Source organism: Lonchura striata, chromosome 2 (genome assembly GCF_046129695.1).
Source record: "Lonchura striata isolate bLonStr1 chromosome 2, bLonStr1.mat, whole genome shotgun sequence".
In the NCBI taxonomy this organism is placed as follows: domain Eukaryota; kingdom Metazoa; phylum Chordata; class Aves; order Passeriformes; family Estrildidae; genus Lonchura; species Lonchura striata.
The window spans coordinates 339840-356553 of NC_134604.1; the positions used below are offsets into that span (position 1 = coordinate 339840).

A 16714-nucleotide genomic window follows, 5' to 3' on the forward strand; every position below is an offset into this window, starting at 1 on the left:
AAGAGTGGCATTTAGGAGTATGGTTGTTCTTCTGTGGAGTAATTTTTTTTTTTTTTGACATCTGACTCAAATTCTCTGTGCATTGTGCAAGGAGTCCAGAAGCATGAACTCAAAACTCTGATTCCTGAAACATGATTCCTGGAAGTTACATGTTGCCATGCTTAGTATTTGCATGCTTAAGAGGGGGAAAGGGTCAGATGAAGTGGTGTATCAGGCTTTTTTCCACTGGTGTAGCCTGCTGTTCTTGGTTTTAAGAAGGTTGCTGAGACCAGCTGGATGTTTTCTCATTATCCTTGGAGAGAACTGTGTGCAGTGGATGGTCTCTTTTCACAAGAGAGGGGAGAGATGAGTTTCCTACCTAACTAGGGATGTTCTGTGCCGATTGGCTCCTTAGGTTTGTAGTAGGTCAGCAAGGATTAATTAAAATTTTGCAGGGAACCTTACTGCTTGTTGAACTACTTCATCACCACCTTGCAGACTGGAGCAGATTGATCTAGAGCTATCTATAGGAATTAAAAAACCAAAAACCAAAATGCCACAAAGCAAAATCCAAGCAAGAACTTCTATGCTTCAGTCAGTGCTATCTGTAGAGATCTTGAATGGTCTGACCTATCCCATTGCCAGTTTTTCTTTCCATGACCTGTAAAGTACTCCTCAACAATTCTAAGTTCACAAAGAGAAAGTTTCATAGTATAATCAGGAATTAAATGTTATTTCCTTACTATATTTTTCATTTTAATATATTCCCCTTTTCCCTTCCCTCTAGATAGAGGAAGAATGAAAAGAATTACGGAATTTTTACTCAAAAATTTTATAGTGAATTAATGATGGCTTTTTCTAATTTTTTTAAGGTATTTGATTCCAAATGCAGGTGATGCTACCAAAGCCATAAAACAACAGATCATGAAAGTATTGGATGCCTTGGAAAGTTAAACACTAAAGACTTTGTAGAGACCAGTTTATAAAGAAGAAGCAACCAAGATATACTGTATGTGGACACAAGCTGACTGTTTCCCAACTGAGTACTAACTTAAGAGAATTTTTCTGTTTGCTGGTGGGACTGCCTGAGTAGCAGGCTTAAGATAGGGTAAATTATTATCCATTTCTGGACAGGATTTTTGTTTGTTTGGTTTTTTTAATTTTAATTTTTGTTTGTTTGTTTTGGAGAAGTGTTTATTATAAAGGTCAGTTTGTTTCTTTTTAATGCAGCCTTAATTGGAGTGATCTGCATCTTTGCAAGAGCAGATGCAGTTGGGTTCACATTAAGTGAAGAAATGAAGGACTGTGAGATACAGTGAAGCAGTTGAAAACACAGTGGCTTTTAAATTATTATCCCTTCTAAAGAAAATGTCTCCATTGCCTACAGTCTAGAAATTTGACTTTGCCTACCAGGTAGTATCAAAGACTAATTCAAATTTAGGTTTTTGAGCAGAGCAGATACAAATTTTAAAAATCTATTATCACATTAAAAACGGTTAAGTCCACTTCAGACTGCAGAGAAATAGAAAAAATACAAGCAATTTGTAAAATTAAAGGGTTTTTAAAGTCTTACCAGCTACTAGACTAAATAACTGGAATTGGTGGTAAAGATTATTTTTAAATACTGAAATTAACTGTAATTTTTACTACAGGGTTGTGACTTTTTTAATTCTGCAGAATTTTATATTTCATAGGTTGAGGCTGTTTCACTCGTAAAGATGAGTGTGTGCATTGAAATGCATGTTTCATGACAGAGTATGACAGTTGAAAACAAGTTGCCTTGCTCCTCACAAAGTAAGAACTTGAGATGTTTAAAACCCTTCAGTTCAGCACAAAAATGAGTACATGCTGACTAAAGATGTGTTCAGCAAGATGAACGCACACAAAACCAGCCAAGAAATTCCAGTGCTGCATACCTGTGATAAATGTATTCTTAACCAGTTGCCTTCATTGAGTCAAGCATTTGTTTATGTCATTTTGAGTAACAATTTCTAAATTAGCAAAGATTTGGGAGATGTCAGCTATATGGCTGTTCATCATAAGCTTTCAATTTGCTCAAGAATGGTTCTCTTGTTCAAAGCTCGGCACAGGAATGTTCTTATGGACAAGGCAGAGCAACTTTGTAGACTGATGGGAAATCACCAAAAACTCTGAAATAAAGATAATGGGGATTAACTTTGCTGCATGAAATCTTCTGAGTACTTGAATCAAAACCTATGGTTTGGTACTTCATCAGAAGGTGAAATAAGTTAAACTGACCTTTATAAAACACATTTATTCTAAGTTATTTTACTAGGAATCAAGCTAGGGCACCTTAATTCTGGAACTAATTACTTTCTTTTTCCTTCTTAGTATCTGAGTAAATGCCAATAGAACTTGAACTGTTGAAAATATTTGCATGAAATTGCACCTGGGCCAATGCTCCTGTATTCATAGTTTTGCCCAGCAACTGTTGTATTACATTTTCCTCTTCCTAATCCCTCCTGAAAATATCCTCAAGAGTCTCTGACTCTGTGCCTACTTCAGCAACGAGATTTTTTTCATGTAAAGATGTTTGTGCTACTGTTTATAAACTACAGTTGTAAATAAACCAGTACAATTTGAACATAACTTGTTCTGTCAGAAAGCATTTAGTTGCATACTGTAAATTTTCTGAATTAATTCAGAGTTTTTCCTAAAGGTGTTTTGTAAATAAAAGTGAATTTGATCTTTGGGGTGGAAGATGCTGATTATGGATCATAGGGAGCTACTGCTGGTGACTTCTTAATGTAAGTATTTCAGAATTTAAGCTAATTTCATTAAGGACTTTTGGGTGAGCATTCACAGGTCAAAGTGAATTCGCAGGTCTCTGCATAAATTCTAGACTTCTCAGCATCATATTTTTATTATGAAAATGTTGACAGAATGATACAACATATTTCTGCTAGTCGGGAAGGGGAAAAGTGAAAATGACATTTGTTTGTTAAACAGGTGTATTTTAAATATGGAATGTGGCTAATGTGTATGCTTCATTATGAGGACAGCAAATAGAGCAGACCTGTGTGATCTACAGCAAGTAGAGCAATAGGAAGTCAGTTCCTAAATCCCTTCTCTGTAGAAACATAGAATCCAAGCCATTTAGAGGCAAATTATTTGTGAATTTTAAGGCAATGTGCAAGTTATCAACAGACCTCTTACCTTAAAAAGCTCAGTCCAAACTATGAATAATCTCAATGGTGCTGGTGTATCTCTACCCACAGAGGGCCACTTTTGCCTTACAGTGTACATTTTTGTTGTAAAACTTGTACTACTAAGCAGAAATTCTAATTATAGTAGTGCAGTGATATTTTTTGAAAAGAAAAATCAAAGAAGTTGGTATGCTACTTCTTGTCCCTTTTAGCTTCAACGATTTCTTTTTAAATTATATTTGCTAGAGATGTTGTTCTTGTTTTATTCTGCATGCACCACGGTCTATATTTTTGAATATAGACTCAGTCTCTGATCCACGGCCCAGGCCCGGAGCTGCTGCTGCTCTTCTGGTATTCAGTCCAGAGCAGGTTCAGAGAAAGGGAAAAACACCACAGTCCAGGGAACTTCTTTGCCTCAGCTAGCTAAAGCTAACTAGAAAAGCAAAGGAGAGCTCTGTCTCGCTGTCTGTCCGTCTGCAGACAGCACAGTCCAGGAGCAGGAATGTGGAGGAGGGAGTGCAGTTCTTGAAAACAAACTCTGCACTTCTTTCCACGCCCCCCCTGCCCCCCTTCACTCCTGGAACAAGCCTTAAGGGTGCAAAACTTAATATTCAACATAAACAGGGCAGACAATTGGGGATAGAGGCATCATACAGCTAACCTAGGACACTGGGTTACCCATTTTATCTTTACCCATTCTGCTGTTACGTACTTTCAGCTTACAGACATAATCTTACGGGAGAAATATTGCTACACAACATAAATCTACAGCTCTACACACATGCTTCTAAAAAACCCAAGGCTGGAAAATAAGTACCTGAGACAGCAGTGTTTTGTGCTGAGTGAAGGGGAGCTTTGGTGTTTAAAGCCAAGAAGAGCAGCATGGTGCTCAGTGTGTTGGTTTCACTAAACTGGCAGTGTTGCACAGGGTCTCTGGAGCTCATCCGGTCCAAGTTCCCTGCCAAGGCAGGGTCACCTAGAGCAGCTGACATAGGAACTTGCCCAGGTGGGTTTGGAATGTCTCCAGAAAAGGAGACTTCACTGGGCAGCCTGTTCAGTGCCCTGCCACCCTCAATACAAGGAAGTTCCTCCTCATGCTGAGGTGACACTTTCTGTGTTTTCATGTATGGCCATTGCTCCTTGTCCTGTCACTGGGCACCACTGGCATTAGTGACAAATACCTTTGAGATGTTGACATGCGCTGATGACATCCCCTTCCAGCCTTCCCTTCTCTGGACTGAACAGGCCCAGCTCCCACAGTCTCCTCCGGAGCCCAAATCATCTCTGTAGCCTTCACTGCACCCTCTCTGGCAGCTCTTTTGTCTTTCTGGCAGTGAGAAGCGCAGAGCTGGACACTGCTGGAGATGACTGCACCATGGGGGGTGTTGTTCTTGTACAGCAAGACGGGGATGTCCCAGGGGAACGAGTTCCGTGTAAACTGGTACAGGCCCCTTGCGCTGAGCCCTCAGCAGACTGAGGGCTGCCGGGGTTTGTTGGGCAGGGAGGCTCTCGGCACAGCCGGGGCTTTGGGGGCTGAACGGGCTCAGAGCGTGGTGCCGGCTGGATGCCGTGAGGGCGGCCCTGCGAGACCCGGCACCGTGGGTCCCGGCACCGCCGGGCCGCCGGGGGCCGTGAGGGCACCGCGGGTCCCGGCACCGCCGGGCCGCCGGAGGCCGTGAGGGCACCGCGGGTCCCGGCACCGCCGGGCCGCCGGAGGCCGTGAGGGCGGCCCTGGAGCCCGGCCCGGGCCGCCCCGCGGGTCCCGGCAGCCCGCGCGGGCTGCGCGCGCCGCCGGGCGGAGCCGGGCACGCGCCGCGCACGCGCCGGGCACGCGCCGCGCACGCGCCGGGCGCGCGGGCGGCGGCGGAGCCATGGCCTGTGAGTGGGGCCCTCTCCCGTCCCTGTGCCCCCGGGCCCGCGGGGCTGTCCCGGAGCCCCGGCCCGCTGAGACCGGGAGAGGCCCGGTGCTGGGTGGCACAGCCCCTGGGCAGTGCGGGGAGAGGGAGCTGCGCTGGGCACAGAGCGCTCGCCTGTGCTCGCCATGCAGGGAAACGCCGGCGAACCGGGCGTGCTTCGCTCCCGGCGTTCTAAAACAAAATAGCGAGCGTGTTTTGCAGTGGTACAAATGCGAACCATTACTTTACTCCGTTGTGCTTTTACCTGCTTTAGGCTTTTCCTGGGAATTGCTTTTAACGAAGGCTTTGGGGCAGCTGGTCAAGGCTGGGAGCAGAGGTCTCTGTCTACAGCCCTGCTGCACATTTCTCTGCATTTCTGAAGTTCCCACATCTGACTGTGTCAAGTGTGACACAAATACATGTGTTCTGTTGTGGCTGAGCTTCAGTTTTGCATCTTATCGAACTTCAAACCTGAGGCATATAGTGTCATATTTATATATAGGAAGATAATATTAATTACCTTAATTAAATTTCCTGGTGTTTTAAACATAGGGGTTTTTTCCTATTGCCTTTTTTCTCTTTTCTTGTACTCTGAAATGTAAATCTTTTAAGTGGCCAACTTGTCTGAACTAAAACACATTCCACAAATGCTGGGAAGTTTTTGACAGATCCCTGGTATGGTTATCTCAGTGGGTCTGGAACCTATGGTTACATCTGTTCAGAATACCAAATGAGTTTTGTTTGCTCAAGAGAGCCAACAGTAAAAGTCTCTCACACAAAGAGTGGCGAAGAGAGCAGTTAATAATTTGCTTAACCTCTAGAAACTAGCTGCTTAGCTACAGAAGTAGGAAAAAAGATGTATCTCAACTTCTCATGACCCAGTCTCATCTTCACTTGAAACAACTTTTCCAGTTTCCCTGATCACTGTGTTGCTTCCAGCTTTGTCTTGTTGTGATCTTTGTTCATGGGGGAGTTTTACAGACAGATGAGGTGCTATGAAAATGAGATACTTTTTTTTTTATAAAGCCAGAGAGGATTGGGGATTGGTTGGTTGGTGTTTGGCTTAAAGAAAACAGTTCTACCTGCTCAGGGTGTGCTTCCCTACAACCTGGGGTACTCAGAGATTATTGGAAGGAAATCCAAGAGGTATGCACAAAGCCTGGCTACCTGGAGAGCCTGCAGTTGTACATCTTCCTTAGTGGGAGTAGAAGGTTGATAACACTTGCAACTTGGCCAGAAACCCGTTTGCTAAGAAATTATCAGGAAATACATTAACCTTTCTTGGTTTTCATAGCCATTTCCCAAGCTAGGTGTGAACTGAGGGATAAAAGGAAACAATTGCTTTATTTGGTGCTTTTGGGATTATCCAGCCCTCGGTGTGCAACAAGAAGATAAGATGGGCTGGCATAGTGCCCAGCAGCCTGGGAAGGAGCGGGGACCTGTGCTCTGCCCCTCTGTAACACAGCTCCTTCCCCTGGAACACGGCCTGGCTGTTGCTGGCACTGGGCTCTGTGATCTCTGCAGGGTGGTGGCCCTGGGTGGCTCCCATTGCCAGTCCTGGCCTTCAGTGCTCTCCCTGTGGTAAGAGACTGTTTCCAGGGCCAGAGCTGGGCTGCACAATGAGTTGGTAGTGGTTTGTGCATATGTTTATATATTAACTCCTTTGTTTTCTTCAATGCTCGTTACTGAATTCAAATTTGGAAGAGTTTCCTGGGGGAATTCTGATGAATAATTTTTTTCTTTTCTGCCATCAGCCTTCCGCCTCGCTCTTATCCAGCTTCATGTATCTGCTGTTAAATCAGAAAATCTCCAACGAGCCTGTGGGCTGGTGAGGGAAGCATCAGCTAAAGGAGCAAAACTTGTGGCTCTACCTGTGAGTAAAGATCATGGCCTGCTTAGCCCTTATGTTTCAAACCCTTCAGAACTTCTTTCTAGTGTTATTAATGCAACATATATTCCTCTTCCTCTCTGGATAGCTTAGATGCTGTATGAGGCTTCAAATTAAAACTAAAAGCTAGAAAATCCTAGGGCCTGTATCTGGCAGCACATTAAGAGGTGGAGAATGAGAAGGGAAACAAAGAACAGGTTGATCTTTTTTGTAGTGTAAGATTCTGGTAAAGTTTTTGCTGGTTTAAATCCTAGGCAATACCATCATTGATATATTCTGAATTCAGGTAAGTGACACTGTAGATTGAATCTTTGCTGAAGAAGTGTAGAAGAAGGCAATTTTCAGCTAAAGAATGTTGACATGAAGGTGAAAGACCGTACACAGTAGCTCTCTTTGCTGTAAGCATTCCAGATCCATAAGAAACAAAATGGACTTAAAATACACTTCCAGCAGGTCATTTGTGGCTGAATTATGATTAAGACACGTTTCTCTTATGACTTCCCTGTGTGGAAAAATTATCAATCACTTCTGACTCACTTTTTGAAATTTAGCCACAATTATTTTGCTGAATTTTCACACGATGGGTGTGCTGGCAACAGGGTGGGCTTCTCAGTGCAGTTTGAGCTTTTCTCCTCTCTTCATGGAGAGAGAGTGACCTTGTGTTACTCCTGTACATCTGACACAGGAGTGCAAAGTTCATCTCTGGGCAAACTTTGGGTCTCAGTTTTACACACAGAATGTTTTCGCTCCCGCTGTCATGGGGGAAGCATTGAGCAACCTTCCCAGGTCCTCTGTGCTAACATGGTTCTTGTGTTGCAAATGTGACCATTCACTGTTCTGCCTCCTGTGTAGAGATTACTATTATTTACTGGCTTCACCATGTGTACAGACATTGAATTTTCCAGACTTATTTAGCTGAGATACTCACCTTGTCAACAAAGATTTATGCTTTTAAAATACAAGTTGTCAAACACGGGCAAAGCATTTCACAGACATTTGGGAGATACATTTTGTATTGACATGAGCATGTAATATTGTCTCCCCATTGTTTTGTTTCTTTGGGGGGTTAATTTTTTGTTTTAATAACTTTATATAAAGGAAAGTAACTCATATTGAATATATGAAGATGGAGGCTGCTGGCTTTGCTTTCACTTCTTTGAAGTTCAGCCCAGATTTCAAAAGTCTAGGAAGCTCATTTTGACAGCCTGCAGAGATTTTCCTTCCTGCTACTTCATCTACAGGTTGTGCTGTGGGTTAGCTTATACCTGCTGGCCTAGTGCCCTGTATAGGGAAAAAAAAAACTTTTCCAGCTTGGGTTCATTTATTGCACTTCAGTAGAACCTATCTCAGTTGCTATGAAGTTTGCTTGAGCAGATAAAGCAGAAATGTTTATTGTGCTAGTCACAGCTTGATTTTTTTTCCTCCCCTTTTCTTTGTGGGGGTGTGTTTGTCACTTGTGATGAGCAAAGGGAACAATGGAGGTGTCTGTGCTGGGAGTCCCTTTCTCACAGAAGAGAAGTTGCTGCCACAGTTTGATAGCCTATCTGTGGCCTCCAGCTGTACTCCTTCAGGGTACAAGGAAGTGTTGGGTGGAGTGTCTCACCTCCTCACAGAGCTGGCAAGTGTAATGCAGAGTGAAAGTGAAAGAATACCACTAGCCCACCTATCTTGGGCATCTAAACTACTCTGTTAATCTGACTGTGTAAAGATTACTTGTCTAGTTCTAAAGGGATGGAAAATCTTCAACTAAGGCCTAAGGTGGAGAACACTCTTCAGTTGTGAGGAAATAGTGTTTAAACGATTGTTTTAACAAAGCAATAAGTAATTTTGAGAAATGCATGCTTTTGCAAATGTCCTTTTAAAAATTATCAGTCATGGGCTGCGGATGAGCATGAGCATTTCACAGTTTTGAGAGAATCTATCGAGCTTGTGACTTTCAAATGAGTTGTGTTGAACTTGGCTCTGCATTCTGATGTGAACATCCCTTGTGTTCTTGTTAAGCCCAGAGCAGTGAATGTGCTGGCCTTACAGCTTGCATATAGTCGTAGCTCACCTTCTATTTGGCATGCACTCCACAAATACACCTCTTTTGGTGTGTTTGAACACACAAAACACAATTGTTCAAGTCCCTCTGGCCTTCCTGGCATTTTCTGGTTCGCTTACTGAGCTCCCATAAACTAAACTCCTGTAACCAAAGGTTGTTTGAGAATATGGTTAGAAAGGAGTTTGCAAAGTTAAGTACATCTCATTGTAGTGGTGTTACTGGATTTTAGCTTTTTTTTCTTTTCCCATTTAACTCTAGGAATGCTTTAATTCTCCATATGGAACCCAGTACTTTAAGGAGTATGCAGAGAAGATCCCTGGGGAATCAACACAAAAGCTGTCAGCAGTTGCAAAGGAGTGCAGCATATATCTCATTGGAGGTAGTTTACTCTTAGTGACTATCTCACTGGGGGAAAAATGGGCAATGACTATTACTGCCATTAGATCAAAATAATACAGTGGGAGAAATCTCTATTCTTGCCTTTAAAAAGGATCCATTCCAGAAGAGGATGGTGGAAAGCTCTATAATACATGTACTGTCTTTGGGCCTGATGGTGCTCTGCTGGCAAAGCATAGGAAGGTAAGATGGCAGAATATTGTTATGAAAAGTTTCGTCAGCAGTGTTGCACAAATTATTTCGTCTTATGAAATAATCTTATACCACTTAAAGGTGGTATAAATCAGTAGAATCTTCCATTAATAATAAGTTGTATACCATCACCCATGAAATTTCATGCTACTTTTATTTGGGGCATGTAAACACCACTTCAAAAAGTGGTCATAAATTTGTTCTGGATAAGGATGAAAAAATGCTAGAAGGTGTAATTGGCTTTCCCTATATATGCTGGGAAAACCATGATAAAGAGTAAAACCTGATCCAGCTCATATATCTCTTTACCCTGGCCTAAGTCTAAAACACAGTCCCACTTGAACGGGATCAGGATTTTCCCTCAGCTTCCTGATGGATTTAGTCCTTCTGTTATCATAAATACTGTTCTTCACATACTTTGTGCTGTACATGTGATTAGTGCAGACATGCAGAGTCCAAATTAAGCTGTCGCTGCTGTTTGTGGTAGATATTTTCTTGCTGTCATCTTCCACCTCATCATTGCTTTGTGCCTTTTGGAAAACTGCCTCCCATTTGTAACTCCAGAGTCAGTTTTTCTTCATGGACTGTTCTGTTCATTCTTATCTCTATTTTCTGTTCATGGGTCTGTGCACACAGGAATCTGACCATGAATGAACAACAGCTTTTTTCTTTTAGGGATAAGCCAAAAAGATAATGCAGGGTTACTTGGAACAATAAGCTGGTGCCTTCTGTTTGCTGATTCTACATTAGCATGACTTACTAGATCACCTTGAGCAGTTCTGTGTCACCTTCCACCTGTCACAGCACAGCAGTCTGCAAGCCCAGGAGCTGCTCGTAGAGTGAGTGCAGGCGTGTGCTAAGGATGAACAAATAATAAAACAAAACCAGTTCTGTTGTTGGGAAGCTCCAGTCACAATGGAACAACACCTTCCATTGCATGGGAGGGATAAAGGCAGCTGCAGGCCCTCAGAGGCATCTGCATAGCTGAAGTCATGGGAACTTGGTGGCTTGGTGAAGGTATTTTCTTGAGAAGTTTTACAAGATTGGGACTCAAATGTTAGAGACAGATTATTAGATCAAGACATCTAGATGTTTTGCATGTATTTGCAACTTTAGACGTGTATATTTTTGTACAGAAGAAAATACCTTAAATATTCTTTTGGGGAATCTAACAATGTTAAGCAATGTTTACTTTGGATCCTGACAAAAGATATAGATAGTCTAGATAACAGTAGAAAACACATGCCTAAAGAGGCTCAAATACCAAGCAGAGAAATTGTTAGTAATTATTATTAATCATAGTATAATTGCAGGTTCATTTGTTTGACATTAATGTTCCTGGGAAGATACAGTTCAAAGAGTCTGAAACACTGAGTCCAGGGAATAGTTTCTCCATGTTTGACACACGTGAGTATAAAATAAGCTCCTTCTCACATTTTTTCTGTCATCTTAAAGTATGAATTCTCCCCCAACAATAGCCAGTGCTTGTTGGACACACATTTAAATATAGCTCCTTCTGTTGCCATGAGCCATGCAAAATAAAATAAGTTGGCAGGATGGCTACAGGGAGCCTTGTGCTTGTTTTGTGCACTTGTGTAGTGATATGACTGCTGTCTCTTGTGTTTTGGGAACAGCATACTGCAAAGTGGGCCTGGGCATCTGCTATGATATGAGATTTGCCGAGATGGCTCAAATCTACGGCCAGAAAGGTGAGGCTGGGTCACCTAAGGGAACTGGGCAGCCCCAAGGCCGGGGCTAGCCAGGGCTGGTTCTGAGTGCTGCCTGCTGGGTGGTCCCTGTGATCAGGCATTCCTGGATCCATGTGATCAGGCATTCTTATTCCTGCCAGTAACCAAAATGCATCCTGGGGCCAAGACTCACTCATAGAGTAAAGTAACCTTACCCATAAAGTGGATCACTTCCTGATCCACATGTGCTGGTGGAGCGATGCAGCTGGGTATCCCCACCACAGCTCTGGGCTGATGTAAGATGTTACACATGGACAGGCTCTGTTTGGTTCCATTCTGGCAAGGCTGGGAAGTGTGGAAAGGAACTTCATCTTGGGTTTCAGTGTGAAGGGCTTCTCTTCCCCTTAATGATGCTTGGGTTCTAATTGTCTCTTAACAAAGGCTGCCAGCTGCTGATATATCCAGGGGCTTTTAACATGACAACAGGACCAGCTCATTGGGAACTCTTACAAAGGGGACGGTAAGATCACAGTAAAAGTTTATCCCCCTATTCTAGAGGAGTTTTGGTGCATGAAACTCAACTTTTTTATGTTCCAAATGACACTTGTGGTTCAGAAGTAGTGCTGCAGGGCCACTCAGCCATTGGAGCTGTACCATCCCTCAAGCCTTGCATGGGACACCAAAATTATTTTGTTGTCGAGGAGAAAAGCAGGAAGTTATTGGCTTTTACTCCCGCCTGCCCCCGCTATACCCTTTCAATGACCCTTTCCCACGGCTTTATAAGCACCCTTCACACACAGATTCTAGAGAGAAGAGCCAGTAACCATTTGGGAACTGCTCTAATTACAGGTAGAAATAGACTCTGAGATTCCTGAATGCTGTATTATTGTTTCATTTGGTCAGCTTCAATAATTTTTGCTGCATACTGAATGAACATGTGAATTCCATGATATTCTATGTACTAACTCTAGCCAGGTGCTAGAGACTTCTCTTTCCAGGGTCTTCTTTCTCTGACCTTTGTATCATTCACAGTTTGGGCTAGTCATTTAGAGGATATATAGCTTGTCCTTCAGAGTGGATTATTTCTCTTCTGCTTAATTAAATGGTATTATAAAAACTAATTCTTCTCACTTTTTTCCCCCTTCCTTCATTTTTTTGTGAACACAGAGCTGTTGATAATCAACTCTACGTAGCTACTGTATCTCCTGCTAGAGATGAAAAAGCATCCTATGTTGCCTGGGGACACAGCACTGTAGTAAATCCATGGTGAGTTCAATAAAATAAAACATACCACCTTCAGTAAAAAGTATTTCAGTTGCCAGTCACACTTCAGTCCTACTTTTCCATCTACTGTTAAAACTGCAAATTCTTGGTAAAAAGCACATGAGACTTGAGCATACATTCTCAAGATCATAATTTAAAATAGCCAAACTAAAAAAAAAAAACAAACAAAAAAAAAAACTCGAACTATTTTGAGTATGTATTCATTTTGGTAGTAAAGATGCTACTTAGCACTGGGATTAAGCATTAGTTGAACTGCTGACCTTGTCACCTTGTCCCTGAAGTTCAGTCCATTGAATGCTATGCATAGGGTAATTCTCTTAAACAGCTCACACAGAACTATCTCATTTCCTCAAAGAACAACACTGCTTTGACATAAGAAAAGAACAAGAAGAATGTCTTCAGCTAGAGAAGAGAGATTCTGACTTGAGCAGAAGTCATGCAGGTGCAAAGGAGGTAAAAGTGACCAAATCTTCAGGCAGATGTTTTTCTTTCAGATAAATCTACTGATAGCTCACTTCCAAGCTGTTTGCAAGTAAGAAAAACTGTCTGTGTCTTGGGCTTTTAACTTTATATGATAAAAGCAGTGACAAAACCCTTGGGGGAGACACAATCATGTTCAGTAGCTCATGCAGAGTAAGAATACACTATGAATACCCATTAGGATCTTCAAAGGAGAACGTGTTCATCTTTGCCAGTGTGGTTGTTCCTTTCCCCTTGAGGTATATTGCATGCTTAGAGGCAGTGTTTTTCAGAGTGGCTTTTACCACAGTTCTTGATCTTTGAAAGACACGTGTTAAGTATGCATATATCACATATAGAAAGTGCCATATATAAACCCTGGAAGCCATTTCTATCATGCCAGAGTTATGGACTATGATGCTATTTTTAGGACAGCCCTGTAGTTACAGCTGTAGGCATCAAGGGTAGGAAGTGCTTTTTATACAAACAGCAGCAACTGCACTGATGCCTTGAAACCAATGTGTTAATCCTGTGAACAAATGTACTTAATTTTGCAGGGGTGAAGTCATAGCCAAAGCTGGGGCTGAGGAAACAGTTGTATACACAGATATAGGTAAGGGAAAAATTGGTTTTGTTTTTTCCCCACTTTTTTTCTTGAGTACAGGATATGACACTAAGGAGGGACAGTTTTTTTTAAGTCTATGGCCTTACACATGCAACTGCAGATGATGCATAATGCAGCATTCCCCTGCCTTGTTCACCTTTGCTAGGTTAAAGCAAGAACCAGCAGCACTATCCCGTTCTACATACAATATTCTAGAGCTGTACCCTTCTAGTTCACTCCCTTAGGCAGAAGGTGCCACCTTAGGAAAGAGCAAAGCTGAGGCTTCCTTCAGCCCTGGCTGCACACTTGCAGTGCCCTACCACCCCATTCTCCATCACAGTTGCTATTTTCCCTGTCCTACCTCAGAGGAAGTCAGGAGCTTTCTTTTTTGGCTGCTGTTCTCTTAACTCTTTTCTTCTCTCCTGCAGATCTAAAGAAACTTGCAGAAATACGTCAGCAGATTCCTATTTTAAGCCAAAAACGTTGTGATCTCTATGGTGTCGAGATGAAAAAGTGAAGCTGGGTGAAGAGGGAAGGTTCAGCTGTCACAATGGCTGTTGCCTTCATCTTTGGAAGGACTTCCTTAGTAGTTGCTCAACAATTTACTACCTAATATGCCAGTTAAGAAAACACCACCTAACAAAAAACTTGGTGCAATTCTAGTATGATTGAACTATAACTTTTTTATCTCCTCTCATACTTCAGTATTTCATAGTATTTTACAGGTAGGATAAAGATGGAGATGAAAACAGTTCAATACAGCAGTGATTAACGTTGATTTTTAGTCATCATAATGTTTTAGTTACCTTCTGAGGCCTGTTTTGTAGAACACAGAAATGGAAATCTTGTTTTCTGAAACTCTCAAGTCAGCTTTGGTATTATGAATTTTTCAGTGAGTTGTCAGAAAATCTAGAAGCATGATTCTTCTCATTCTGTCCTTTTTAGATGTACATGACTTAACCAAGGTCCTTGAATGCCCTACTTGGGAAGCTTAAAATTTAACACACTGAGCAAAACAGGCCAAATTCTGCTCTGCTCAGGACACTGCAAGAAGCTGCCAGACAGAGCTGCTCCTATAGAAGAATCTGTGACAGTTTTTGGTTCATGTGTTTTGTCTGGATCTGTGTATTAAATTCTCTTTATGGCAAATGCTGTTCACTGCTGAAGTGACACAGGTTGCTGTGTTGTTACAGTAATTGGCCTTTGCTCTCCCTACTGCTTCCTTAACAAAATGTTTGAGTGGGTTTTACTTCTGCTGCCTGGAAAAGGCTGAGAGCAGTCGGGTTGGAAACCCTCCTGCACTAAGTCCTGCCCACAGTCTCCCAGAAGACTGCTCAGTGCTTGAATGCATTATTGCCATGGGCAGCTGCCATCCACATTCCTGACTGTGCTGATTTTGCTGGACACAAACTGATTGAGAAAGATGACTTTAAAATACTGCAAACCAGCCAAGCACATTGCACTTCTGGTTTTGGGGTTTCTTTTTGAAGGAAGACATCTTTTAATGTAAAAAGAATGTAACAATTTATGCTTTTTATTCCTTGGAATGGAAAAAAAAAAGCAACTTACCAGCCTCCACTGATAAGCTTTTGGTTTTCCAGCAGCATAAAACAGCTGTAAGGCTAAAAAAAAATTTCAAAATACAAGAATGGGAGGGAGAAAAGGTTTTGTCTTGCTCTACCTAACCACATTTCCCCCAAAACCATCTTACATTTCATTCACCTTTACCAATCCTCTTCCAAGTTTTTTAGGTTTCTGGGGTTTTTTTTTAACATTTTGGCTTCTCTGCAATGAGCTTGGTGTGATTTATAAATAAGAACAAACATTCAGCCAAGCCCTGGCACATCCTTCCCTCAAAAGCCAGATCCCATCATTCCACTCGGTGGCATTCTGTAGCAGCAGGTGTTTTTGGTCTGTTTCACTGCATTTTGGTGTATATACTGCACAGGAACTTTTAAGAAACAACCCATACAGTACAAGGTAAAATGAAGGTTTATTTGTTGAAAAATAAATATTAAAAAATTAACAATTTACCATTTGAGCCGAGTGTCCTGCATTAGATTAGTGCTTCCCACATACTCAACAACCCCATATCCATGATGGCCATTGTCAGGCTCCAACTTCTAAGCCATAATAACTATTTTCTCTCTTTCCCTCCCATCTCTACTAGTTCAACACACAGGAGTAAATAAATACTACCTTTGGAAGATTAAAAGTAGTGCAGGACTCTCATGGGCTGACCACTTAAATCTGAGAAATGCAGTTTGCAACAAGTAACAGAATCTGTGGTCTGAACTCTCCTCCCTGCAATCCCACATGGAGAGGATGGATGAAAATCTATTACAGCCTACTTTGGTGAACTCACCTGAAGAGCTGAAATAAGCTCAGTTCTTTTCAGTCTGTGAGGACAACTTCTAAGCACCTTGTTTTAGCAGGGTATTTAGTAGGGTCTCCAGTGCGCTGCACTCAGAAATGATGCAGATGGGACTGAGAATTTGCGAGGCTTTCACTGAAAAAAGTACACTGTCAGTTCTTAGCCACAGTACTTGAAGCAGCCAATACTCAACCTTTGTGTTGGTAGAAAACAGGCACTTGCAAGTGTCCATATGACACATAGGCACCAGTATTCTGTAAGTCCAGGAAACTAATCAGTAACAACCCTGAAACAGTTCCAGAATTTCAGTCTGCAAGAATTTAAATTATTTTTGAAGAAACGGCAGAAAATTGGGCAGTGTTAGAATTCCTGGGCTGGGTAAACCTGCATCTAAGTTGCTCTTGGTAGTTCCAGAGTAAGTTACAGTATAACTTTGCAGTGCATGTTAGTTCCCTCTTTCCTTTCCATCTGCAATTAGATCCTAGGAATTCAAGTCACAGCTTAGACTGATGGAATATGCTGAGTTGAAGGGGCCTGTCAGGATCAGAGTCAAACTCTTGGCCCTGTGCAGGACATCCCAAGAATCACACCATGTGCCTGACAGCATTGTCTCTGTGAACAGCAGGGACCATACATGATGAGAATTAAGTTGCTAGACAATTGTATGTAGAAGCAACTTCCCAGAGTATCCCTCTAGGACACATGGGCTTTATCCAAGTCTTCAATACTAGCTTCCTAAATAAT

At 42.1% G+C, this 16714-nt stretch overlaps 2 protein-coding genes across 6 annotated transcripts in view; both read left to right on the forward strand.

The window, feature by feature from the left end:
- TBC1D23 (TBC1 domain family member 23) overlaps positions 1 to 2686 on the forward strand; it is a 34043-nt gene extending 31357 nt beyond the window's left edge. For all 5 annotated transcript variants that reach the window (XM_077790910.1, XM_077790911.1, XM_021545506.3 and 2 more), the window contains one exon: positions 852 to 2686. In XM_077790910.1, the coding sequence (XP_077647036.1) occupies positions 852 to 933 (82 nt within the window). In that variant the 3' untranslated portion in view covers positions 934 to 2686. The remainder of the gene's footprint in view (positions 1 to 851) is intronic.
- A 2293-nt stretch (positions 2687 to 4979) lies between these two features.
- NIT2 (nitrilase family member 2) lies at positions 4980 to 15637 on the forward strand. Its single transcript, XM_021545511.3, has 10 exons — positions 4980 to 5024; positions 6796 to 6914; positions 9232 to 9352; positions 9464 to 9552; positions 10875 to 10968; positions 11196 to 11270; positions 11691 to 11769; positions 12417 to 12515; positions 13550 to 13605; positions 14025 to 15637. The coding sequence occupies exons 1-10, from the start codon at positions 5018 to 5020 to the stop codon at positions 14111 to 14113; spliced, it is 828 nt and encodes a 275-aa protein (XP_021401186.1). The 5' UTR covers positions 4980 to 5017; the 3' UTR covers positions 14114 to 15637.
- Positions 15638 to 16714: the final 1077 nt, after the last annotated feature.